Genomic DNA, 24,343 nt, shown 5'->3' with positions numbered 1-24,343 from the left:
GAACTGAAGAAAATAACCAACCTTCTTCCACACTTCAGAAACTTTGCTGATTGGCAGTAGATCTTTTAAAAAGTTTATGAAGTTTGTTAGTAGCATAACCTCTTTATGGTAATTAATTTTGATGTTCTGGAATTCAGCCTCCTTCTAGGAATCACACTAAGGCAGAAAATTAAGTTTCTTATTCTCCCCAGTGATTCTCTAAATTTATGAGCTTTGTCTTTAAAGAACATAATAGGCAAGACTATTTGAAATTACACTACATAATCAAATTGGGTCAATTAATCTAGTAAGAAACACCACCCATTTCAAAACACATTCCACATTTCTAACAGTCAGAAGTGTATCCGCTATTCCAAAATGTCCTAAAAGGAAACCAACATGGCTGTGGAAAAGAAGTTATGGTACTAACATTACTAAGTTCACACTACCACAAGCACAAAGCACTTGACAGGTGAGCAGCCAGCAGCTATTCAAGCCTGCAGTTATTGTTAACATCTCAAATTAATTTTCTAATCACCATTTCACTAATAATTTAATCACCAAGCTATGTCTGGAAAAAAATTTTTTAGAATACAGACTAAACAAGATAAAGCACCTTCAAATGAACTCCTACATCGCTTTGTATTCTAGTACAGTATTTCTTAAAAGTTTCCAGATTTTCAGTCTATTGAAACAAATGCCAAGTTTTTCCAAGACTAAGGTTACTATTTAAATCTTCAACTCCTAAAGATAGGCTTAATTTAGAATTAAGTTCTAATTAAGTTAAGGCAAAGATTAAATAAAGTGTACGTGAACATTTAGATCAAATTATTTATGGCTCAGTGTAATCCTATCATCTAAGTGTTTAGCACAGTTTTACAGTTTAATACCAGGTCTGACACCTGTAATCCACCTACTCAGTTTCATTTGGGTCACAAACTGCTACCAATGGATTACACGTGTTTTCTTTCTCAATGCTGTGCTGTTTGAGGCTTATTTGCTTCATTACATACAGAAGTAAGATGGCAACGACATTCTTTATTCTATTTCTCTTGATGCTAAAACAACTGAAGAATTTGGAAGCATAAAGGAGTTTGGTTCTACATTACTAAAAAACTGAATAATCGTTCCTGCTAAGAGCAAAACATCTTATCATACCTCTTCCGGAGCATTTTCTACCAATGTTTTTGAGTCTGTGGCAGGCTGGTTGATGACAACATTTGCAACTTTTCTTCTCTTTTCTTCTGGTTCCCCATCAGTGCTATCATTACTGAGAATTAACAAAAATATATTTATGAACTGAAAGTATGCTTTAGGGGAAGAAATTACTTCTACGACTGAAGTCTTCAGAGACAGTGAAGTGTGGCAAGAATACAAAACAGGTTTAGCACTGAAATACGCAAAACAGGCAATAAGTTTACATGTAAAAAAATCAGTGAGAAACAGTAGAATACTCTTCTAAATGAATAAACTTCAGCCTCTTCCAGGAAATACAGAAATTCTTAAATATAATCAAGGAAAGATAATATTTACTGCTCATTATAAACACTGTAGGTACAACAATAAGTCACTACAAACTAAAGTGAGGAACACAGCATGCATTAGAAAGTTATATCTTCTTAAGTCCCCCATTTTCATGCCCTATTCTCAAGCCATATGTAACAGAGACAGACCAGAAATTTGAACTGTAGCTCCCCCGTACTTCAAGATTCCTCTGAAGATACATCTTTAACAAATCCCTACTGAGAATAAGCACGGAACACAAGTGTTTTACCATCAGCACATTTAACACACAAAACCAAGACTGAAGGAAGTTTTTCAACAGATAAATAAAATCACAATCTCAGCTTAACTGAAATAAAAGCAAACCAGTTCACTATTATACCTCTTCTCATTAGTTTCCACTGCATCTCTGGATCTTTGCTTTGCAAATAGCTTAGCCATTCTTTTGGCTTTATTCTTTTGTCTACTGCTCATACCAGCTCGAAATTCTGAGTCAATGAACTCCGCAGCCTGAAGAGTCTGAAAGAAGTAATTCATTGTCAATTCTTCTTACAATGAAGGTCCTGAAAAATCCTCAAACCCATATTGCTCTCGGCTTCCCCAACCCTCCATCATTACAAATTCAGAGCACCAGTTTGACATCAAATAACACTAACAAGCAACTGTGGGGCACAGAATTCAAGAAGCTAAAGCCACCGTATAACATATCGAGCACCATATTCAAAATATAAAGACTATAACCACAGAAGAACAAACAGCAAAGCCACTGTGTTACTGCTTGCAGTAAAACAGCCCAAGGTTTTACCTACAGGTTGTTTGTTAACTAGTGAAACCGAAGAAGGAGAATAGTCCAGATCTTCATCATTGAAGAGATCTTCAGTATTCATCCCAATTGCAGCACCCATGTCTAAGCCAAGTTTCTTTTGTAACAGCTTCCTCTGTCGTGCTATCCTCTCTTTAGGATCAATTTCACCTTAAAAATTTTTTAAACAGTGAAGATGTGTCAGATTTCCAACCAGATATATTATTGAAGGTTTGGTCAACCAAAGAACAAAAAAGCCAGAAGTTACAGATTTACATTGTATTGAGGTAAAACATCAATACACTCTTTTAAACCAAGTCACACCTTTTCTGCTGCTGAAGCTACACTAGCACTTAAGTGGAAATCAATTTTTAAGCAGAAAATAGCTCCCCAGAAATTCATTAAATTATACTCAGTCTATGAAAGTAAAAAAAAAAGTTCTCCCCAATTTTTAGGAAGCTGTATTTTGAAAGGAGCAAATTAACACACTAAAAATAATCCAGCAACTGATTCATGAACCAGCACTTTTCATGGAGCACATGCATCTTGTGGGATCTGTTGATTTTGGCAGTTTTGTATTTTGGGGTTTTTTGTTTTGAAAGATTTCTTTTCCTCCTAAACTTCATCTTCTATTGGGAAATGTAGAGCTAAGAAATAACCACCAATAAACCAATCTAATGATATTCAATCTGATATCCTGTATTAAGCTATGTTGAATCTGAACCCATATTCTTCAGAAACATTCTTCCTTCTAAAATGCACTAGATCCAGGTGTCTCATTTCCCTCTGTCCAACTAAACTCCTGATGGCAACGTAGACTGAAACCTAAGCATGATTTTCCAAGGGTGCTGAAGCCTGTTAATCTTACCCTCAAGCTTCACGTGTCAGACGGGGCACATCTAGGAAGTTCAAAGAATGCTGTTCTCAAGAATGCTGTGAAGCTTCAACACTAATTACTGAACACCTAGACTTTGGAATCACTCACACTTATGTAAAACATAGAGGATTTTAGTGTCCAAGTAGACATTAAATAAAGTAAATAAAAACTTGGAGACTGTATGGCCCACAGACTGCTTTCTTTTTACACATGCAGTATGGAAACAAGTTAGGAGATTGAGTTTTTTTTGTTACTATCTGCACATAAATTTGTAGGTAGGTGACCAATTTTAGCAGCATTTTACGGTACGCACCAGGTTGAACAGTAAGTAGTAGCTAATTATGTTTATACCAATCACTATTTTTCCCCCCCTCCAAACTGCATTCTACTAGCAAGTAGAAAAATACTAACAACTTCCATTGTCTAGAAGATATTTTTCCTTTCACAAGTTCATCTTAGGAACAGGTATCTAAGACTGCTGATTCCAACGACTATTTAACTTGCAGTACATCCACTCACATTGGCTACTTACTTGAAAACAACAGCTGCTCCAAAATGCCAAAGAAAAAGCAGCCTTTGTACATTTTCCCACAAGTTACAAAAGAAGGAACTAAAGATATTATTAGTTTAATTTTCTTACTTTTTGATATTATTTTTTAATTTATTTTCATTCATAAAATTATTTACATGCAGTCATACAACACTGGGATAAATATCAGACTTCTATGAAATAAAGTGCCCTACGATGTTCTACCACAATGAGGGTAGTGAAGCACTGACACAGAAATAAAGATATACCTGATTTATCATCTTGGATTTCAAATTCAGCACCAGCAGATCCAAGAAGAGATGCACCATGTTTTAACAATCGACATATATCAAATCTGTCAAAACGCAACCGATCTGTTGAAGGTGAATCTTCCATAGGACTCTCTGAGCCTGGTTCTAGATGGGACATTGAAAATAATTTTAAGGACAATGTGATGAAATTTTTGTTACAAGTTCTGGCAGAAGGTTAACCAGGAGAAAGAAATCATTTCTTATCAGGCCAACAGCATCTTGATTCACAAAGCATAAAGGCTCCATTTTGCAAAGACAGACAGAAAAAAACTCACACTTAATTGCATAGGAAATTTTAATGTTTTTCCCCTGATAAGTTTAGCTATTTAAAATCTTGGGACACTGACATACCACTAGGTCTCTGTGCATCCAAAGCCAGCTTGCAGTTTGAACTGCATATGGCTCACAAATAGCTAATACTACATACACAGCCAAGCATCCTGGCTAGGGAAGCAGGAGAATAGTCCTAAACATGGGAGAAAGTCAGATACCAAAGGCTGCTGAAGACTAGTTATGAGCTCTTGTCATTACAGTTACAGGTATGGTACAGAACAGACAAGGTGTCAGTTTCTGGTTAAGAATTTACTTCCAATGTATTCCCTCCCCTCAACACTCAAAGACTAGTGTGCTTTGTGGCTACTCGTCATGTGCAGTTTAGTATCCAAAAAGACTGGGCATTGCAATATAATCCAGCACTCACATCCTGAATTACAGTCAGCAGTATAAACACAACTGTTGCCTACAAGAAATATAGCACTTAGTTTGGTGTGTTTCATCCTCCACATACACTTACTTATGAAAGCTTGTTCATTTACAATGGATTGAGCCTAAGTGCACATAGAATACTGCACAAAGTAACCACCACTCGGTTGACATTTCATTATACAGATACAAAAAGAAGGGATTTATAACAAGCCTAAGAACCTAAATGCAACCAATCAGACCACTCAAACCACAGAACTGTTTGGGTTGGAAAGGACCTTAAAGATCATCTAGTTCTAACCCTTCTGCCATGGGCAGGGACACCTTCCACTGGATCAGGGTGCTCAAAGCCTCATCCAACCTGGCCTTGAACATCTCCAGAGAGGGGTCATCCATGACTTCTCTGGGCAACCTGTTCCAGTATCTCACTACCCTCACAGCAAAACATCTCTCTTACCTAACATACCTCTAACCTAGATCTCCCCTCCTTCAGCTTAAAACCATTACCCTCACCCTATCACTGCACTCTGATAGAAAGAGCCACTCCCTCAGCTTCCTGTAGGCCTCCTTTAAGTACTGGAAGGCTGCTATAAGGTCTCCACAGAGCCTTCTCTTCTCAAGGCTAAACAAGCCCAACTCTCAGCCTGTCAACATGTGTTTGACTACTACAATAAACAATTTAACTGAAATAAACCCCACATCTGCACAGCCAGGTAGCACTTTTAAATGGCATCGTTTTCTCAAACATATGTAATTACCTTTTCAATTTCATATTTGATAGGTAGGTACACAAGAACTGGCCAATGCATGTAACCCATCACTCAAAACAGCTGCCCTACTTGAAGAATGATAGGTTGTCAAATTTCCATGTACAAAAGGAGTCCTGTTTATAAATCTTGGAACTAGACTAGTAAAATTAATTTCTATGCTTGGTAAAACAGTAGAGTCTATAGATCAAGTTCAGTATGTGGACAAATGTGATTTACTGGAAGAGTCAGAATGGCTCTTCAAAAAAAATCATTAACCTGATTATCAATGTCCAACAAGTGGATAGAGGGGATCCAGTGGACATAATATATTCAAAAAGTTTTTTGGCAAGGTTTCACATTAAAAAATTGAAGGAACTAAGTTACCACAGAATTGAGGAAAATATAATTTTACAGATTGAAAGGTAGCTAAAGACAGATAAAAGCTAGCTTTGGAGTCCTTCAGGGATCAGTATTGCAACTAATTCTCAGTCTTCAACGGGAAAGAGACTTCAGTATGCTCTCTTCTCCAAGTGTATAGGAGACTAAGCTCTTTTGCATAACCAAATGCCACAATGGCACTAAGGAATCTAAGGAGGGTTCTCAGAACAGACTAATGGGGAAAAAAGTCAGACAACATGCAGAATGAATAACTTAAAACATGCCTACACAATACTGAATTCAGAAATGGCAGTTAACATTTAATAAAGATCTTGGATGTATTTCTGACAGTTTTCTGTCTTCACCAGCTTATTCAGCAGTGACAGCCAAAACAGTCAATCAAGTACTGGGCATTACCAGGAAGGACAATGAAAACACGAAGGGCATAATTTTGCCACTACATATAAATATGAGTACTCTGGAGATGTAGCTACACTGTGCAGTTCTCTGCAACACAAAGAGGACATGAGTAAGAAAAAGCAGAGGACAAAATGTTATATAAAAAACAAAGTAACTGTCTTCTGAGGAAAGACCAAAGAGACCGCAACTCTTCAATCTGGGGAGAAGCAAGTATGATGGTTTACAAAAATCATAAAGGCAGCGGATAAGGCAAATGCAGAACTTGTCAAGTTCTAAAGCAACCAGGAGGCACCAAATGAAACAAACAGGAGATCACTACAAAACAGATAGTGTTTTTGTTGCCATTTTGGGTTTTTTTGAACAGCTAGTGAATTTCTGGAACCTGTGCCACATTAGCCTGTAAACACAGGAGTGCCAACAGGTTCAGACAAAAATCACTGACAATCAGTCCATAACCTGACAATAAATGCAATTTTAAAATCCTTAACACGACAATTTCAGATGCAAAGTGAGTACAAACAGAACAGACTTCAGCAAGCTGCCATTTCACCTCCCCTTTTTCAAACCACCTTTCTATGGAACAGAGAAGAAAGTGTCTGCAAAACATCAGGACAAAGGTACTACTTTTTTTCGATTTTACTAGTTTTTATTCCTTTTATTCATAGAAGTAAAGCTTTATAAGGGTACAAAGCACAAGCAAAGGGATATTAGAAAAAACAAAGGTCAGGCACATCATTGTAATTCAAAATGAACATCTAAAGCTAGATGTTTTCTATAGTCGATGCAAATAAAAACCCCTATGCTTATAAAAAACAAAATGACACAATTGCCTTGAAAAGTCTCACATAGCAGTCAGTTTGCATCAGATAAACAATGATTTTATTTAAGAAGCACCTTGTTTTGATCTTGGAGTTGGATTCCACTCTGGTACATTTTTCACTATTGCTTCAACAGCCTGGCCAGCCGCAATACGAGTATCCCAATTTGTACTTCTTAAATACACCAACACCTTTAAGGAGAGACAAATAAATAAAATTTTTGCTTGAAAAGTACTATCAGAAAATCCATCTGCTCTATTAAAACACATAATGCTATGGATTAAGGCAACATACAAAACCCAAACACAACAGACAAGAAAACAAACCAAAGAAACATGAACAGTCTTCTCTATATTGCTGACTGCTTAGCAGAACTCTTGTCACAGCCAGATATTAAGAATTTAAGATATATTTAGTCCCATCAAACAACTGATTTCCTCCAGATACTGAACAGGCTTGAGACCGTTGGGTTTGGTTTTCTTTGTCTTCTGAAGGAAGTGTTAAACTTTAATTAAGTCATTTAATCTAAGACAGGGGTACAACATGGGTCACCTGAAGCAACGTCTGGTCTTCTAAACTAATTTACCACTATGTCTCAAATCTGGAAAAACTATTTCTTTTTCTAAAAGTGGTTTGATAGTAATGATTACTTGGCCACTGATATCAACTGTGGTGAGGGCACCTGTTCAATAAGAGCAGAATTGAGGTCACTCAACCATCTCCAGCTGTCAGATACAGACTATTTTTGGTATTTTTACTGGACTTTGCAGAATTGAAGTCTCAAAGTAATGGAAATATCTTTCCATTTTCCAGCCCTTTTAAAGGCATGCATTCTTCTATATTCTTAATGCCGAATCAGAACAGTAACAATCTCTAAAGGCAGAGGCAGAAATTTTTATAAGGCAGTAAAGAATCTCTTCATAGAAGAAAATCTGAACTTGCAGCAAACACTGAATATCTATATTGAATGCAAAGTGAAACCTGCCTTATGTAACCATTTCAGAGACTGACCAAACAGCAGGCTGAACAGAAGTAGTCTCCTAATTTTCTTCAGCCTCCCAGTTTCAGAGAACGCAAGACTACTATACCTTTACTACTTCTTCCCACAGACCACAGAACCCACAGCCCTTTAAACAAGTTTTATTCTCACCATTAAAGTACTGAAAGCAAGCTCAAAAAAACCTGCTTACTTTAGATAAGAGATTATTCAGTTCATGAGGATGCAGTTTCACTACTTCTCCAAGTTGCTGTGCAGCTGCTTTTCTTGTTACTGGTGTTGTACCGGTGTCCAGTAAAATAAAGAGACGATCAAGCCTAAACAATTGACAAAAACCAGAAGCGTTACACTATTTTTTAGTTCAGCTGCCCACTTCTATTAATATTTTCCCATATTTTTCAGTGTATCAAATGCAAACAGAAAAATGTTCATGTGAAGACTATCATTTAACAGGATGACAAATATAATTTTTTCTAACAGTAAGCACAGTTGTTCTAAAACAATATTTCATTTGGTTAAAATTAACAGTGAATTTGTTAGAAACAAATTTTAGAATTCTGCAGTTACAAGAAACAATCGTTCCCTTCTTTGTTCTTCGACAGAACATTTTCAATACTGAAAAACACTTAAGTTGTAAGCAATCTTCACCAAATTCTGTCTGACAGAAAGCTTGACTTCTTGTATTGTGCATTACCATTTATTTTGAAGACATAGCCTATCATCTATAATAGCAAACCGCTTTTCCAGGATACCACACATTTTTACTTTTTCTATATTCCCCCCCTAACTACCTGGGAAAATATAAGACCAAACCTGTTGCTATATTTACAGTTTTGAAATAATATAATACCTCCAGCCTTCCCATGAAATACAGGAATTTAACCAGCAGATCTGTTTTCACAGTAGCACTGTATTCAGCGAAAGAGACCCTGACCATCTATTTTCAGAATAGCCAGGTTATTTCTTGTTTAGAATTACCAAATAAGAAAGTCATTTTATTAAAAAAGCAGGCAAAAATAGAGACTATCTAGATAATCAAATTAATGATAGAAGTAACAAGTGTTCATCATTCCCTTCACTGTAAGTGGGGCAGTTAGAACTCTTTACAGCATGTCGAGTTTATCTACTAGTTATTGGGCAGGATGAGGCTATTGCTGAATGAGAGTCTAGGATCTGCCTACATAGCACAACCAGAACTGCTCCTTCTAGCCTTAATCACAAAAAAAAATCCTCCAAATACTGCAACAATATGAAGCTGGAATTCAAACAGCAGTGAAGGTCACCTAGATCAGTCTAATGAAATAACAATACATGTACCCTGAACAGCTTCCCTTCTCATAAATACATACTCTAGGCTTGAGCAAATACAGGAAAAGAAAAAATGTTTTTGCCTGTTAGTCTGTTGCTACTAGTAACATTTCACCAAAACTGCCTTTAACATTAGTTCCAAGCATAAAAAAAACCCAACTAAAACCAAGAAAAACCTTCTTTCCAACATCACTGGATTTTGTACTTACTTCGAAACGCTTATTCTCAGAAGTAAATGCGGTTTATCTTACAATGTGTCACAATGCATTGGAAACAGCTACAAAGCCAAGGCAGTAATGTCACAGAAATAGTCCCAAAACCCAAACACTCTCACAACTGGAGATTATAAATTCATTAATATCTATTCCAGATAATATAACCAGAGTGTGTATATATATATAATATTTTTATTATACATACAGAATATCCTTACACAAAAAAATTTCTAACTGAAAGTATTTCCAATCATTCTGCTATTTTAGACACACTTCTGATATTTGCCAGCATGGAAATAATTCTGCTGCTACTAAAACAGGTGAGCTCATTTCAATTTCTGTAGATAAAACTGGAGCTTCAACTGCTAAGACTCACTAGTTAGTGAATTGTTATAGAGTCACATAAAAATTAAAGCCTAAACATATCTACACTAGGAGTTTCGTGTGATTAGACAGTCACTGAGGAAAGCAAATGCTTTATGGATCAAACTCTTCCAAATCCCCAACAGTGGACTAGTCAGGAAGAACATCCCAGATACTTATCCCAGCATTTCTACCTTAGTACATTTGACAGTAACAACCCAATCTGATTTGCAGCACTATTATTCAGTACAAAATATGCCAGCTTGCAGAGCGAACACAGCTTGCTCTCACTTACTTGTTCTCTCATTCTGAGACTCACCCTTCTCATTCTTCATTTCTCCATGAAATTTCTGTGTTCCATACTGAATAAGTCTGCCCATTTAGCACACCCACTCCTTTAACTATCAAAGTATCTTTTTTTACATCTCCAAAGTCAAGCTGAATGTGCAACTTAGACCACTTCCTCAGCTAGAACTCTTCATGTGTCAAAACAGGAGAAAACCACTATTACGGCCTGCCCCTTGGTTTCATTCCAATCTTGGCTACAACACTAGATCTACACTCCTAAATCCCACAACCTTTTGAAGATGCATTACCTACAAAATATACTTGTTTGGTTGATGGTTTGGGTCCCCCCCAGCCCAAGTTGCACTACGCTTAGTTTGCAATTCATGATTTTAAATTGAAATATCTTTAACTTGCATCCAAATGCAAAATGAAACAAAAAAAACTTCCTACTCTCACATCTCTGTAGGAAGGTTTTAGTGTTCAATGCCAGCAAAATGAACAGAAACGGGATTAGCAAATACAGCTAACTATCTGACTAGTTGGTTGGTGTACTCCTAGTCACACCAACCACTCTTCCTTTCCATCCCTCAGACTTCCCTGATGTACAATTCCCAAACAATATTTTGAAAGTATTAAGTTTTGGTGCTGCTGCAGGGAATTATAGCAGGGCCTGAATTATCCTGCTCTAGTTGGAAGGGCAGCACTGAAAAAGTTGCCACTGATCGGCAGTGCCAGGGTTTTTTTTAAATTAGAAGTTTCCATTCCAAGTCTCATTAAGAATGAAAAAAACTAAAAAAATCTAAACAAATTAATTTTGAGAACCTGCAGCTTGGAAATATTAAGTTCTGACAAGGTTTTCAATCCCAGAAAAATACTAAAGTCTCTAAACTAATTCTTACAAGGCAAAAAGAACCAAGAACTTTCTAACGGCGTGTGGCTCTTCTCTCGCACTAGATAAAGCTGCAAGCAAAACACTGTGGCTCGCATCATTCACAAATGTAACACAAGTCCAAATCAGTGTGATAAAGAGAAATGCTCTACAATGCAGATAAAGTTTTTAATTATTTTATGAAAGAGTTCAACACAGGCTGTCAAAAAAGTCATTCTAAGCATACGGAAGACAAGCAAACAAGATAGAGGTAGTACTTACAGGAAGAGAAAGAATTAAAAAGAAAATCAAAGAGATTTATGAACTGTTATGAAAATCTAAATACCAATGAATGCTAAAAATGAAGTCTCTCCAAAACTACTTCTCCTGCACATTAACTGCTATAATCAGAGCTTAAATATACAAAGTCCTTCACTTATAACTCCAAAGCAATGGTTTAGACAATTTTTGACTGTCATCTTCCAATCCTACATCTCATTGATAGGACAGCAACCATACTCTGCTTCTATGTGAGCTCATCACAAAGCACCAACTTGTTCAGAGATAGCTTTTTCCTCTCACTTGAGAAATTTTAAATTTTCTAATCGCTGCTTAAATGTAACAGCAAGACACACTTGAAGCAGCAATTCAAAGTTATTATGAACAGCATTACACCACAAGTATTTTTCCTTCTAAGAAATACCACATAAGCTTTTACACTGACACAGAGCTCATCAGAAATGTTTCTGACAAAAACATCTATTCAAGCGCTTAAGAACAGGCACTTAGTGACATCTGAGATACCTCAGAATAAATCATACACATGGGGTCAGCAGACAACACAGGATGCAGGACATCTTTGTTCTTAAACATGCTGGAAGTATTTAAAAGATGGGTAGATGTGGCACCCAGGGACACAGTTTAGTGGTGGACTTGGTAGTGTTAGGTTTAAGGTTGGACTCTGTCTTAAAAGGTCCATTTCAACCTAAACAATTCTGTGATTCTGTCATTCTGAATTGGCAAGGACACCTTATACCATCTAAATTGGCACCAGAGACCTTGATCAGGTAAGTGAAGCCTCCCCACATAAATACTGCAAGTCATCAAACCCAGAGCATTTTCATTAAAGCACAGTAGTTTCAAAATACTAAAGCTTGAATTCTTACTTTCTGAGTAGAACCACCAGAGATATACTCAAGAATAACCAATAGGTCTGTGATCAGGATATCAACTGGAACAGCCACCAATCTTCCACCACTAGACTACCTACTACTCAATTCTATCTAATAATCCTAAAAATGAAATAATTCTTAGGGAAAGATTGCAGAAGAGAATAATTCTAACAGTAAACAATTTAATTTGTATTGCTTTTAATCAGAATAGCAAAGCTGGCTGTCATAAGAGGGAACACCATCACGCTAACCAACACTTATGCACAATTATTCTGCATACAGGCTGATTTCAGTTAACTAACGGGGGTCTCATGAATAAAAGTACATAATAACTATTATTGACCCCACTCACTAAATACAGCAAGCCTTTTGCTCAGTGCATTATTGCCAAGACTACAAATACAAAAAATTACAAAGGACAAACATGAGATCGAATACTTTCAGAAGAGCCACCACTGCTTAGTCAGTGGCACTCTCCTGGCAGCATGGTGACTGTTTTCTAGTCATTGCTTTCCAATCAGTTTGCACATTCAGCATTAGGCTATGTTAGACATAACTGTATCCACGCACAGTAGGCAAATTTTGCAGTAAATGACCCTTTCTGTTCTTCATGCTAATCTTCAGTTCCTTGCTGCCTAGAGGTACGTCTCCAAACAGAGGATCGACTTCCTTTGGAAGGGACAGTGATAATACTAAAAGCAAACTTTACAGCGCTCCTATGGAAACTGAATGATGTGGATTTGAAAGCCTTACAGCTACATAGGCATTAGAAAGCTAACAGCAGGATAGCTGGTCAAACTCAGCCCAGAGCTCTTCAGAAAACTGCTAGCTGGCACCCACTAGAAGACAAAGGAATACTCTTAGGAGTTGACAGTATAAATTGTATTTCTACACCTTACAGCTTCCTCCCAGGCACTATTTCTTAGTGCAGAAATAGCTCAGAAACCTAGAAAACATCCCAACGTTAAAATTTAGACTTGACAAGGGTTGACATGGTGAAATTCAACCTAAGTTCTAATGTGGAGATGCCCTAGCTTTTCTTGTTGCCCTGACAACCTTTGGTGGCATTTCATCATTTGGTCAAATCCCAGCTTAGCTTTGAAGCCCAAAAAACTCAAGCCCCTACTTAAGCACACAACCTGTTAAGTGATCAAGTAATCAACTTTCTAATATACAATCAACAAGAGGAAAAATACACACTGAATAGAATTCAGAACAAATGAAGTGTGATGATGTATATAAAGAACAGATTGTGATTTTCTTTCTCCTAGGTGGGAGACTGTGGAGTAAATGGTTATGAAAGTGGGGCTGTGTACAACAGAAACATTGTTTCCTACAAAACAGTGAAAGACAACTGGAATGAAACAAGAGTTCCAAGACAACATCAGTCCCCGTATTACATACTTCACATGGAAGCCAACTTAATGTTAAAATTAGTATAATTAACTTGATATGAAACATATTTCATAATATATGATCTATAGCATTAGGCTGTACAAGTTTTATTTGTAAACTATTACATGTGCAGCTACATCCAACAATGCAGCACAAAAACAAATGATCATTTACATTACAAAAACTTTAAGACGGCATAGGAAACTAAAACAGCTGTAAAGGCATGCTAATATAAGAAGTACATTAACAAGTTATATAGGCAATGCCTTGGTGAGAATCCAAATTCCAGCTGCTGGAGCAGGTTAGAACTCTTTTATAAAAGTGCAATCCTGACTTTCAACTTCAATTTCAGTCTGTTAGGTGCCCAGGAAATTCTGCAGGTCTATCTCATTTGGGCAGTAGTGCACAAGGTACTTCTGCCTCTCCCCTCCACATCACTGTGTTGGCACTCCCTCCCACGAACAGGAAAGGCAGGCCACTGTTCTGGTCTTTCAGTCAATAATCTCCATCTACAAGAGAATGAATGATGGTACCAGTGTACACCTTTAAGTAGTAGTGACAACATACTACTTGTTCAGCTTAACTCGTTTTTCATGGAAGAGCAGCCACAACACAATAGCGTCCGAACAAGCAAGAGGCTAAATTCTTTCTTTAGAAAGTTTGTGATAACTGCAAAACAACATTTCTAAAAGGTACATAGGGACCATAAAAGAGATTCTGGTGGATAATTTGGGTATCTTGTAAAAACTACAACCTGCTAGAGATGCAGTATTACACCTGAAGTGTTGCATAAGTAAGGATGACAGCCAGTGCAGCCATTCATTCTTGGGAAGACATAACCCTACACTTCAAAAGCTAGGAGTAACCAACATATTAGACCTGCTTGTCTTCCAGGAGATTTACTGTCACAGCCTTCCAACATTATGACTTATTTTAAAATAAAAACTAGGTCCCAAATCTACATATTACTGATTAGACAAAAAATCCAAGTAAGTGAAAACACTGAAGGCTCTAGAAACTAGTATTAAACTTACATGGACCAAATCAAGGATGGCTTGCAAAAGCAGCAAGTTATTACACTCGCCCATACTTGCTTAAGGAACTGTCTTGAAAATACCCTGAAGAGGCTGTCTTTAAGGTATTTCAGGGTGAACCTAAAGGTATACTTACTAAAATAAAATTATTTATTCTTTATGCATCTTAGTAGCTTCATACATTTAATCATATTTGAAAACCACATTTGCTCTCCTTTGTATTGTGAGGGCCCTCAAAAATAGGGGAAAGCCATTAACAGCCTTGGTGTTGGAACAATGATACCTGACATACCTTTGAACGCATTAAAGAAACTAGAAAAAAGTTTTATTAGAGACTGAAAGGGCCTATCACCACTATTATCTACTGAAACTCAATCATCCACCTATGAGCATTGTCATTTTCCATAAATTGGCAGCACTGCTATTCCATCTGAAGTATCTCAAAAGATCACTGGTGAGCTATTGTACTTATTCACTTGGATCATATACTTTGTAGGAACGAGGCTGAAGCAAAACTTGCTTCCTTTTTCTCAGTTCCACTACCAGGAATTATTTTTCTTTTTTTATTAGCCATGCAAGCAAAAAAGTATGCACACATACTTTTAAGACTGAAGACAGGAGATAAAGCCTACCAAATTAGCTTGCACATTCACAGAAAGAACATCAGCCTTCCTACCCCTCCTATACATACTTCTGCAGGATTTTGTTCATTAGTCTTTTCAGCACAAAACTATCAAATACGTGAGTATTCTGCAACATCTGTTGGTATGAGGGATCTACTCTTCACAGAAGTGTTACATAGAAGCAGGTCTTCAGTCCACATAACAGCAGAATCCAGTAAAACAAGCATGTATACATATAATGCAAAGTAAAATATCAGAATCTTTTGTCAACATATCAAAATTAAGTGGCAATTGTTTAAGATGACCTTACTAATAGCAAAGCTGCAAATTCTCAGGTTAGTTTTCAGATATTTCAAAGCACTTCTCATATTTGTTTAGATCCTCCTGAACAGAACAGGGTTTTAAGAAAGGTTTTCAAGTGGCAAGACAGCAGAAACCAAACTTCACTGGGAAAACAACCACTTGATAGTTTACTGGTTTGAGCACGTAAAAATACCCCTGTGCCCAGCCCCAAAAATGGTCATTTTACTCAATACGGCCCCAATATAGAACCAACCCTTATGAAGTTTTTTTGTCACTATCAATGTTTGGTTTGCAAAGGCCATGGTCCTCGGAGAAAGATGAATTTGAATCAACTTCTCCCTCACTTTCCACATTTCTATAGGTGGAATCATTCAACAATGAAATATTATGTTGGTCCTCCAAAAACAAAATGCAACTGTAACTATCTACAGGAAATGTGCAGATCTCAACAATTAAATGGAGCTTGTACAAAAGATGCAACAACCACAGCCTTTTACAGAAGCATACTTAAGTGCTATACAAGTGTACAAAACAATTACTTCTAATCTGTCTGAAAAGAAAGGAACTTAGAAATTAAATGTTCTGAAGTAATAAGTGAAGAACGATTTTTTTTTTTTTATTATTTATAAAAGCAACACTGCTGTTCTCTCATCTCTGTTCCTATGGTCCAGCATCCAAAAGGTTCATTTGTCAAGAGTTGTGTAGCTTCAAAGGGGTATGGACAGGTTTTGCTCTATCTATTAAAAAACACATGAGGCAAATTTACACAGTATCACTTCTTACAATTATAGAAGCATTGGAGTCTGCCAGGAATAACCAAGACCTTAGAGCACTGCAAAACATGCAATTCTTTTGCCTAACTTGCATGTACAATTGAAACAATTCTATACATAGCAACTCACAAGTACTGCAGCAGGTTTATTAGAGTTTTCTACATTATTTTCAACTTATGTAAATTTTGATCTTAAAAGGCTACTCTGAAGGAGTTTGTCACACCTGACATTAACACACCAACTTCTAGTAGTCCAGGCTGAAGCTTAGAATAATCTTTATCCAGAACAGAACTTTTTCCTGTCAGTTACCAGACCAAACAGGTGTTAACTAAATTTTTTGCATAGAGCACTACCGCTTTCCACTAAAGTCATGTGGTTTTACCGAAGTGCAGAAACATTGGTGACAGAATTCGAAACCTATCTTCAGAGAAGGCACTACCTCAGCATTCAGCTGGCAAGTTTTACCTTGATATTCCATTTAGCCTCCCTATCTATCACATGCACATTAGCACGGTTATTTAAGCAGACTGCCCCAGACCTAATGTAATTAGAACACCACTCTATGTTACATGATGGCTTACAGTAGTATTTTAGTATACACAGTAGCCTTTTTACAGCAATCCTTACTACTTCCCGAATCTTACGGACAGCTTAGGAAAGAAAACTCTAATGTAAAACTGTAAGAAAATAAGAGTAGAATAAGATAAAGGGATACTTTACAGAAACTACAAAGCTCTAAGACACCTGCTACTGTAAGTCTTAAAACATGTATAAGACTATAGCTGCTATAAGTTTAGATGAAGACTGGATTTCCAGTACAAACACGCACATCTATACCTGGCTAAGTAGAACTGTAAACTTACTCATGTACAGCTTCAGAAACAGCATTTACTTTTGTTACAGCACTTCAAAAGTACCGAGATACTACCAACACGTGATTTGAGGCTACTTTATCACAAGGTTAATTTGTATTTATGGGTTCTTTTCAACTATCCTGTTGGAAAGCTTACGTGCCCATTTCATACACACACGCACACACACAAAAAAAGATGGCAGGAACTTGTGCTCAGCATTTTTTTCTACTACAGCTCCACTAAGACATACCTCTCTATCTGAGAGCACTTTAAACGCTGGCACACCCCAGCGCACATGTGTGTAAGCAGATATCTACCCACCGTCTTAAGGCAGAGCCAGAGCACACCGATCACTTTTCCCCACGCAAGCTTGTCTTATTTCGGCTACTTTACAGCTAAGGGCCCCAAAAACCAAAAGGGTTCCGTGTCAGTTCTCGAGACTCGGTATCATTCCCCCTCGTTCCCCAGCAGTTTAACCCGATGAAGGGCTGGCCAACAAAACGAAGGAGTCGAGCTCAGGAGGAAGCCCGAGAGGCCCCGGGTCGAGCCTCGCGGCCTCAGAGCGCGCAGCCGCCCCCAGGCCCCACCGGGGCAGCTGGGCCGGCCGAGGCCTCCGCGGGCTCCCGAGGCGATAGGCCGCCGTCGGCCCCGCACGCCGGCCCGAGGAGGCCTGGGGAGCCCGTCCCGCACCGCCCCCACCCCGGCTCCCACCGACCTGGAGACGGCCATGGCCGCGCTGGCGGGGGCGCTCCCGGGAGGGCGGGCGCGGGGGCCTGTCTCGGCCCAGCCGGGGGCCCGCGGGGAGCGGCGGGGCGCGGCGGTGCCCGGCGAGGGTCGGGGTCTCGCTCCCCCCGCAGGGGCGGCGGCGGCGCGGCCGGGAGCTGTGCGCGGCGCTCGGAGCGCGAGTAAAAGCTTCTATTCCCCCATGGCCGGGGCGAAGCCCAATGCCTGGTTTTATATGAGCAGCCATCTTGTATTTATTCCCTTCCTCCATGATAGCCGCTTCCTGATTGGCGAGCGCGCTCGGCCGCAGCCAATAGCGACGGCGCTTCTAGGAGTGAGGAGGGCGGCGCGCGCGGCGCCCGGGCTGAGCGGGGCCGGCAGCGGCGCCTGCCGAGCCGATGAGGGAGGGGGGCGCCCGCCTCGGGCGGGTCGAACCATCTGCACGGGGCGGGGGGGGGCGAGCCAAGGGACAACGCCGCAGCCCCTCCGCCGAGGGGAGTGGAGAGGCTGCGGAACGCCAAGCAGCCGCGGCTTCCGTCCAGCCCAACGGGTGTTGGAGCTTTTCCCACGGAGTGCGGAAGGAGAGGACGGCCGGGAAGCCCGCGTGCTCGCTCCGCCCCCCCCGCTCGCTCGCCGAGGTGCGCTGGTCCTCGGCTTACGCGCGGCGCGGCCGCTCGGCCCGCGGAGGCGGTGGTTCCCGGCATGCACCGCGCGGGGCCGGGGTTGGTCGTGGTCTGCTGCCTCGGGGCACTCGGATGCTCATGGGGGTGTATTACCCAGCCCCGACCCCCAGTCCCCGTCCCGCCGTTTCCCTGCGGCCCCGGCGCCCAGCGCTGCGGCGGCCTGCGGAGCGGGGCGGGCTCAAAGGCGCCCCAATCCGCCCAGGGGTCCCCATAGCTCTCGGAGAGAAGGCCGAACTTGTCGAAAGAGGGGCTGGGTCGGATCTGGACAGGTCCGAGCTGAGCAATCAGCCCCAGAACAACCATGTGCTGGTCGATGAGAAGCCCGACATGAGCCGGCAGTGTGTGCTGGCAGCCCAGGAAGCCAACTGTGGACTGGGCTGCATCAAAAGAAGTGTGTCCAGCAGGTCGGGGGAAGTGGTTCTGCCCCTCTGTTCCTCTCTTGTGAGACCTCATCTGGAATACTGTGCCCAGTTCTGGAATTCTCAACATAAGAGGGATGTGGAACTGGGAACGGGTCTAGAGGGGGTCTACAAAAATGATGAGAGGGCTGGAGCACCTCCAATATAAGGACAGGCTGAGAGAGTTGGGGTTGTTCACCTTGGAGAAGGGAAGGCTCAGAGGAGGCCGTATAGCAACCTTCCAGTACCTGAAGGGGACCTACAAGAAGGCTGGGGTGGGACTGTTTACAAAGGCTTGTAGTGATAGGACTAGGAGCAATGGGTATAAACTGAAGAGGAGCAGATTTCAACTAGACATAAGGAAGAATTTTTTCACAATGAGAGTGGTGAGGCACTGGAAGAGGTTGCCCAGGGAAGATGTGGATGCACTATCCCTGGAGGTGTTGAAGGCCAGGTTGGATGGGGCCTTGGGCAGCCTGGTCTGGTCGAAGGTGTCCCTGCCCATGGCAGGGAGCTTGGAATTAGATTATCTTTAAGGTGTCTTCCAACCCAAATTATTTTATGATTCTATGTGAATTAATGGTCTTGGACAGGGGCGGAGATTTAGCTGATGGGTGTAACCTTTCTGTGAAAAGTTGAAAACACAATAATACTTTTATTTCCTGTAAATGATGCATAAACTTGCATAAATGCATGAATTTGCATAATACTTCATGATAAAGTTTCCCTCCAAATCCTATTTTGCTGCTGTTCTACAAGGATTTTTGCCTGCCTGGCCTTTCTCCTGGATGTTCTGCCTGCCCCTAGAGTAGTTAACTCTTCATGTGTGGGTCTGCTCGTTCATTCACCAACACATGCCTATTTTAAATAGACATACTAATGACATCTGCATGTTTGCTGCCAGTTCATAGTTTCGTAGACAAGACACTGATACCTCAATCTATTCATATCTATGTAGGTCCAGCCTGTACTTGAGTCCTTGGGACAGGTTTGCCCCAGGTTGCTCTTTCCTGCTTGTTCCTTCTGTCCTTTGGTGGAAGCTCTGTGGTGACTAGGGGCTGGAGTTAAAGCAGCAGCTTCAAGAACAGCAAAACCCAGCAATGTGAGTTGCCTCAGGGCCTGTGTGTTGCACAATGTGGCCACAGTAAGCCACAGACTTCATTTTCGGTGGTAGACACACTTTTTGTCACAGTTGCTACACTCAATGATCCAGATGATGCGTTTTGCTGATCATGGCTCTGATGTAGAAACTACCTTTGGATAGCTCCACATGCCTCCAGTTGCAGAATACACAAAAAATACGGTGTTTTGGGCTTATTTTTTTTTGTTGGAGGCCTAGAGCCTCTTACTAAAGTACCCCAAAACTACACACATCTTCCTTTCTGCCATCATATGCCATCATGTGCTGCAGGTGCAGCTGCCTGCATCCCTGACCTACAATCCAAGGCATATGTCTGCTCCTGTCCCATGTGTGCATGTGTTTTCACATGATGGGTTGCCTGCTAGTCAGTCACGTGATGGGGAGGAACGGCAGTGAGTTGGGGAAGGAAGCAGGCTGATGGTGGATATGTTTTTCTTGTGTGTAAGATGCTGTTGACAGGGAGGTACCGCAAACATCCTTGATAATATCTCCGCATTTGTTTAGCCAGGAACCAGCAACCATCCTTTCTTGCTGGGGGTGCTCCTGAAATGACCCTCAGGTGCCGTTTCCAATTCTAAAACTCCATTTCCTCTTAGGTTCTTTAAAAACATTTTGAGCATTGTTTTAATTGCAGTCAAGGCAAAGTGCTGATCAAGCATACAATAAAACTTGTTTTGAACAACTCCATGGCGGTTTTCCTACCTGATAAAAATAAGTGCAGGGAAAATATTGGTGGTGGGTCTTAACACACTGGGTACTTGCTGAAATGATGAGAAACTGCATTAAAGGCAAACAATCTGCAAAAGATACAAAGAACGACCTGTCATTTACCTAATAGCAGGAATTCTGGGCTGAAACAATTAATACAAGTTTAACACTGTATATTTTTCTATTTTGATGTCATGTTTTGGTAAAGCACATCTTACTTAACTGGTCACATTTATTGCCTGCTCAGTCTTTTTACTACACCCTATGAAACCCAGTTCTTCTTTGTCCGTGCATCTGTTCACTTGCTCTGTAAGTCATACCAATCCTTTTTGTGCATTTGTTTTCTTTTGACCTATTTTTCAAGGAGCAGCCCTACATTGTGTCCTTTTTCTTTTTGCATGTGTTAAAGAATCCTCCCCTCACAAATCTGCTCTGTGCCTGTATACTCTCTCAAACCTGTTCCTAAGTTAGATAAAACACAATAATTTCCAGTCAGTTAGTATGTTATAATCATTACTTCCTGCATTGATCTCAATTATTGTTGTTTTCCTTTTCCTGCCTCCAGTGTCCACCTGTGAACTCCTATTACTTAGTCTGCAGATTCATAGCAACTGCAGCTTTCTTGCTACGTATGCCTATAGAGCCCAGGGAAAAATGGTGCAGTCTGCAAGAGCTACAGCTGTGCAAATAGTAGTTGACAGGGGCACAGTTTTCCTGGAAGAATCCCTCCCGATTAGACCTGACATACCATATCTTCTACATGTTCTAGTCTTCTAGTTTTATTTTTCCAGTTTGTTTTTTGTGTCCTGAAGGTTTGTAGATTTGTGTTGTTTATGATCCCACCAGCTTCTCTGTAAATGCAGTTATAATATTTGATACCTCCTAGTCTGGTAAAAAAAGGTTATTTTTCTAATATTTTGCATGTATTTTACTGGCTGTCTTATTTGATTTCTAAATTTCCCTGGAAACCTTGTCTGAAGAGAAGCTGGTTTTAGAAGCTGGCCCTTATTTGCAGTTTGTTCGGACACCTCTGCTGGTGTCTTAATCACTATCATTATTTTGAATATCTTGGGAAAAATTTTTCTGAGATAAGTTTATGCATTATGATCTTAGGTAAATTGTGCTGGTTCTTTGCAATGTGTGTGTTTCTTAATGGTATTTTCTGTTCTGACATCTGCAAACTAACCAGTTATTTTGTAGGCTGTTTCTAACATACTTTAAAATACTTATACATTTTTATACATTTAACTGTTTCTTCTTTAAGAAGAAACTTCCTAGTTTTTTAATCTTCCTAGTTTTTATTTTATATTTTACCTCTGTTGGTTAGGCCCCTTTTTACTAGTGACACTAAAATAAGAATTCTGATTGCTGAAGGATATTTTTTTCTTGAATAATCTCATTTTTTGCTAATTAATACTTTTTATTGCAATTCTGCTTATTTTTTACTTACAGGTGTATTTGGTTTTTATCATCTGAGATTCACTAGTTTCCATGCCATCTGTCATGCTTTTAATGGTCTCATTTTCACTCCAAGGCAATTTTTGACTAGCTGCATAACCTTCTTGAAAGCCTCCCTAAAATGTGGCAACTGATACATGGTCCTCCTTTTAATTTCTTCACCATAAGCAACACTGACTGGAGGCTGGATGGTACTGATGGGTCTTGTAGTCCAAAAAGCACCTCAGAGATACCTGTGTAATGCTGTATTCCCAGAGACAAATCAGGGCAATGGCACTACCACCCATGATACAATTAGCAACATTTGAGAAAAAAGGTTGATAGGCTCCAATTTTTCAACATCAAACAGGACTGTAATAACAATCAGTTCGTGAAAATAACCAGTATCTAAAAGCTTCTGAATGTCACCAGAGTTGTATAATTATCTCATTAGATGTCATCACCTCTGATCATATTTAACATTGTATAATTTTCCTGAATGAGAGGCTCCTAATACAATAGAGAGAGAAAACTTGTGTTTCCCTTTCTTTGGACACACTTTATGTACAAAACTGGAAGTTCCTTAGTTTAACTCTGGTTTAAATAAATATTTCATAGTTTGGGTAGTTTATTGTTTCTGTGGCATGTTTTTTAGGAAATGGTATATCTATCCTTTTCTAAGGGTTGTCCTTTTTTCCAAAATAACTTTTCTGCTTACATTTAAATCCTCCCTCATTTTTCCTCTCTTTGTAGCCTGTTATTATTAACTACACGACTTCCCATGTCAACAAAGTGGCTAAAGCATAGGTACATTCACTACATCTAGGTTATGAATACTTATGATGTATTAGGAAATTAACAGGAGTAACTCATGGACAATTGCACCTTTATATCTGGTCTCTTACTGACATTTAGTAGAGCAGACATCTTCATTTATATACAGAAATTTATATATGTTTCTAGTGCACATATAAATACATTTTTATATATATATATAAATTAAGTATTTTATATCCAGAAAGAAGACTGAAGGGGAGAAAGACTGCCATTAAGTATCTAAGTGGGGTTTTGTGGATCAAAGTAACAGGCAAAGATGAGCCACAATTAGAAACAAAGAGAAATGGAAATAATGAGGTCAAGTTCTTCCTATAAATCTGCAAGTCTTTCTGCATAGACCTGTAGAAAAAACACAACGTGGAAATAACATGAGAGAAACAAGCAGAAACCTTTTATTAAGTTATTGTATTCTTTAGGCATGTGTGTCTGTAAGATTTTTTCCTTTATTTAATTTCAGTAGTCAGATTCTTCTTTTTCTCATGAACTGAGGCATGAGGGACATTAGCCTATGCAGTTTAAAAAAAAAGTGCATATAATTCCAATGTGCACAAACTGAATAGAAAGACCATAAATAGAAAAGCACCTCTGTCATCAGGGACATAAGGATTCAGAAACAAACTATAATGCTGAATTAACAGGGCCAGAGGTTTCACATCTAGTCCAGCTCTTTCCAAAAGCTGTTGCTTTTCAAAGATAGAAAAGAAGGCTAATCTGTGGCATCGTCACAAGTTCTGCTGCAGTTAATGAGTTCAAATTAGATTTAAAAACAAGTTGGGGAACATATCCTTTGCTTTCTGTGTATTTATTGTAATTAGTACATTAAATGATAGAATGCAATTTATGTTTTTCTTTTAATTTGTGAAAACTATTTATCAGAGTGTATTTTAGGCCTATTAAAGATTTCTGGTGCGTAACATTTGAAATTTACCATTCATCACATACCAGAATTGTGATTAAATAGCTCCAACATGGTGTAGATCCCAGGATATTGTCGTCTCATTTTCCAGCTGGAGTGTGCAGACAAGGATGAACCAGCTGTAACATTCACTTTGCAATGATAGTTTATACTTTCTTTCTTCTATTTACTATGTGCATACCTGAAGGTCTGAATACACCCCAAAGATGGACTAAGATGCGAATAACTGATATCAACAA

At 39.4% G+C, this 24,343-nt stretch overlaps 1 protein-coding gene across 1 annotated transcript in view; it reads right to left on the bottom strand.

Annotated features, from left to right (window-relative positions):
* Positions 1–18,237, bottom strand: part of BTAF1 (B-TFIID TATA-box binding protein associated factor 1) — a 44,326-nt gene extending 26,089 nt beyond the window's left edge. The window contains exons 1-7 of the mRNA XM_054071506.1: positions 17,977–18,237; positions 8,259–8,382; positions 7,145–7,259; positions 3,960–4,106; positions 2,292–2,455; positions 1,865–2,001; positions 1,138–1,249 (exon numbers count right to left, since the gene is read on the bottom strand). Of these exons, the coding sequence (XP_053927481.1) occupies positions 1,138–1,249; positions 1,865–2,001; positions 2,292–2,455; positions 3,960–4,106; positions 7,145–7,259; positions 8,259–8,382; positions 17,977–17,990 (813 nt within the window). The 5' untranslated portion in view covers positions 17,991–18,237. The remainder of the gene's footprint in view (positions 1–1,137; positions 1,250–1,864; positions 2,002–2,291; positions 2,456–3,959; positions 4,107–7,144; positions 7,260–8,258; positions 8,383–17,976) is intronic.
* Between the last annotated feature and the right edge of the window lie 6,106 nt (positions 18,238–24,343).

The sequence above is a fragment of the Cuculus canorus genome, chromosome 7, assembly GCF_017976375.1.
Source record: "Cuculus canorus isolate bCucCan1 chromosome 7, bCucCan1.pri, whole genome shotgun sequence".
NCBI classification, from domain to species: Eukaryota; Metazoa; Chordata; class Aves; order Cuculiformes; family Cuculidae; genus Cuculus; species Cuculus canorus.
Note: the sequence above shows the minus strand (reverse complement) of the source record. Positions and strands in the feature narration are given on the sequence as shown.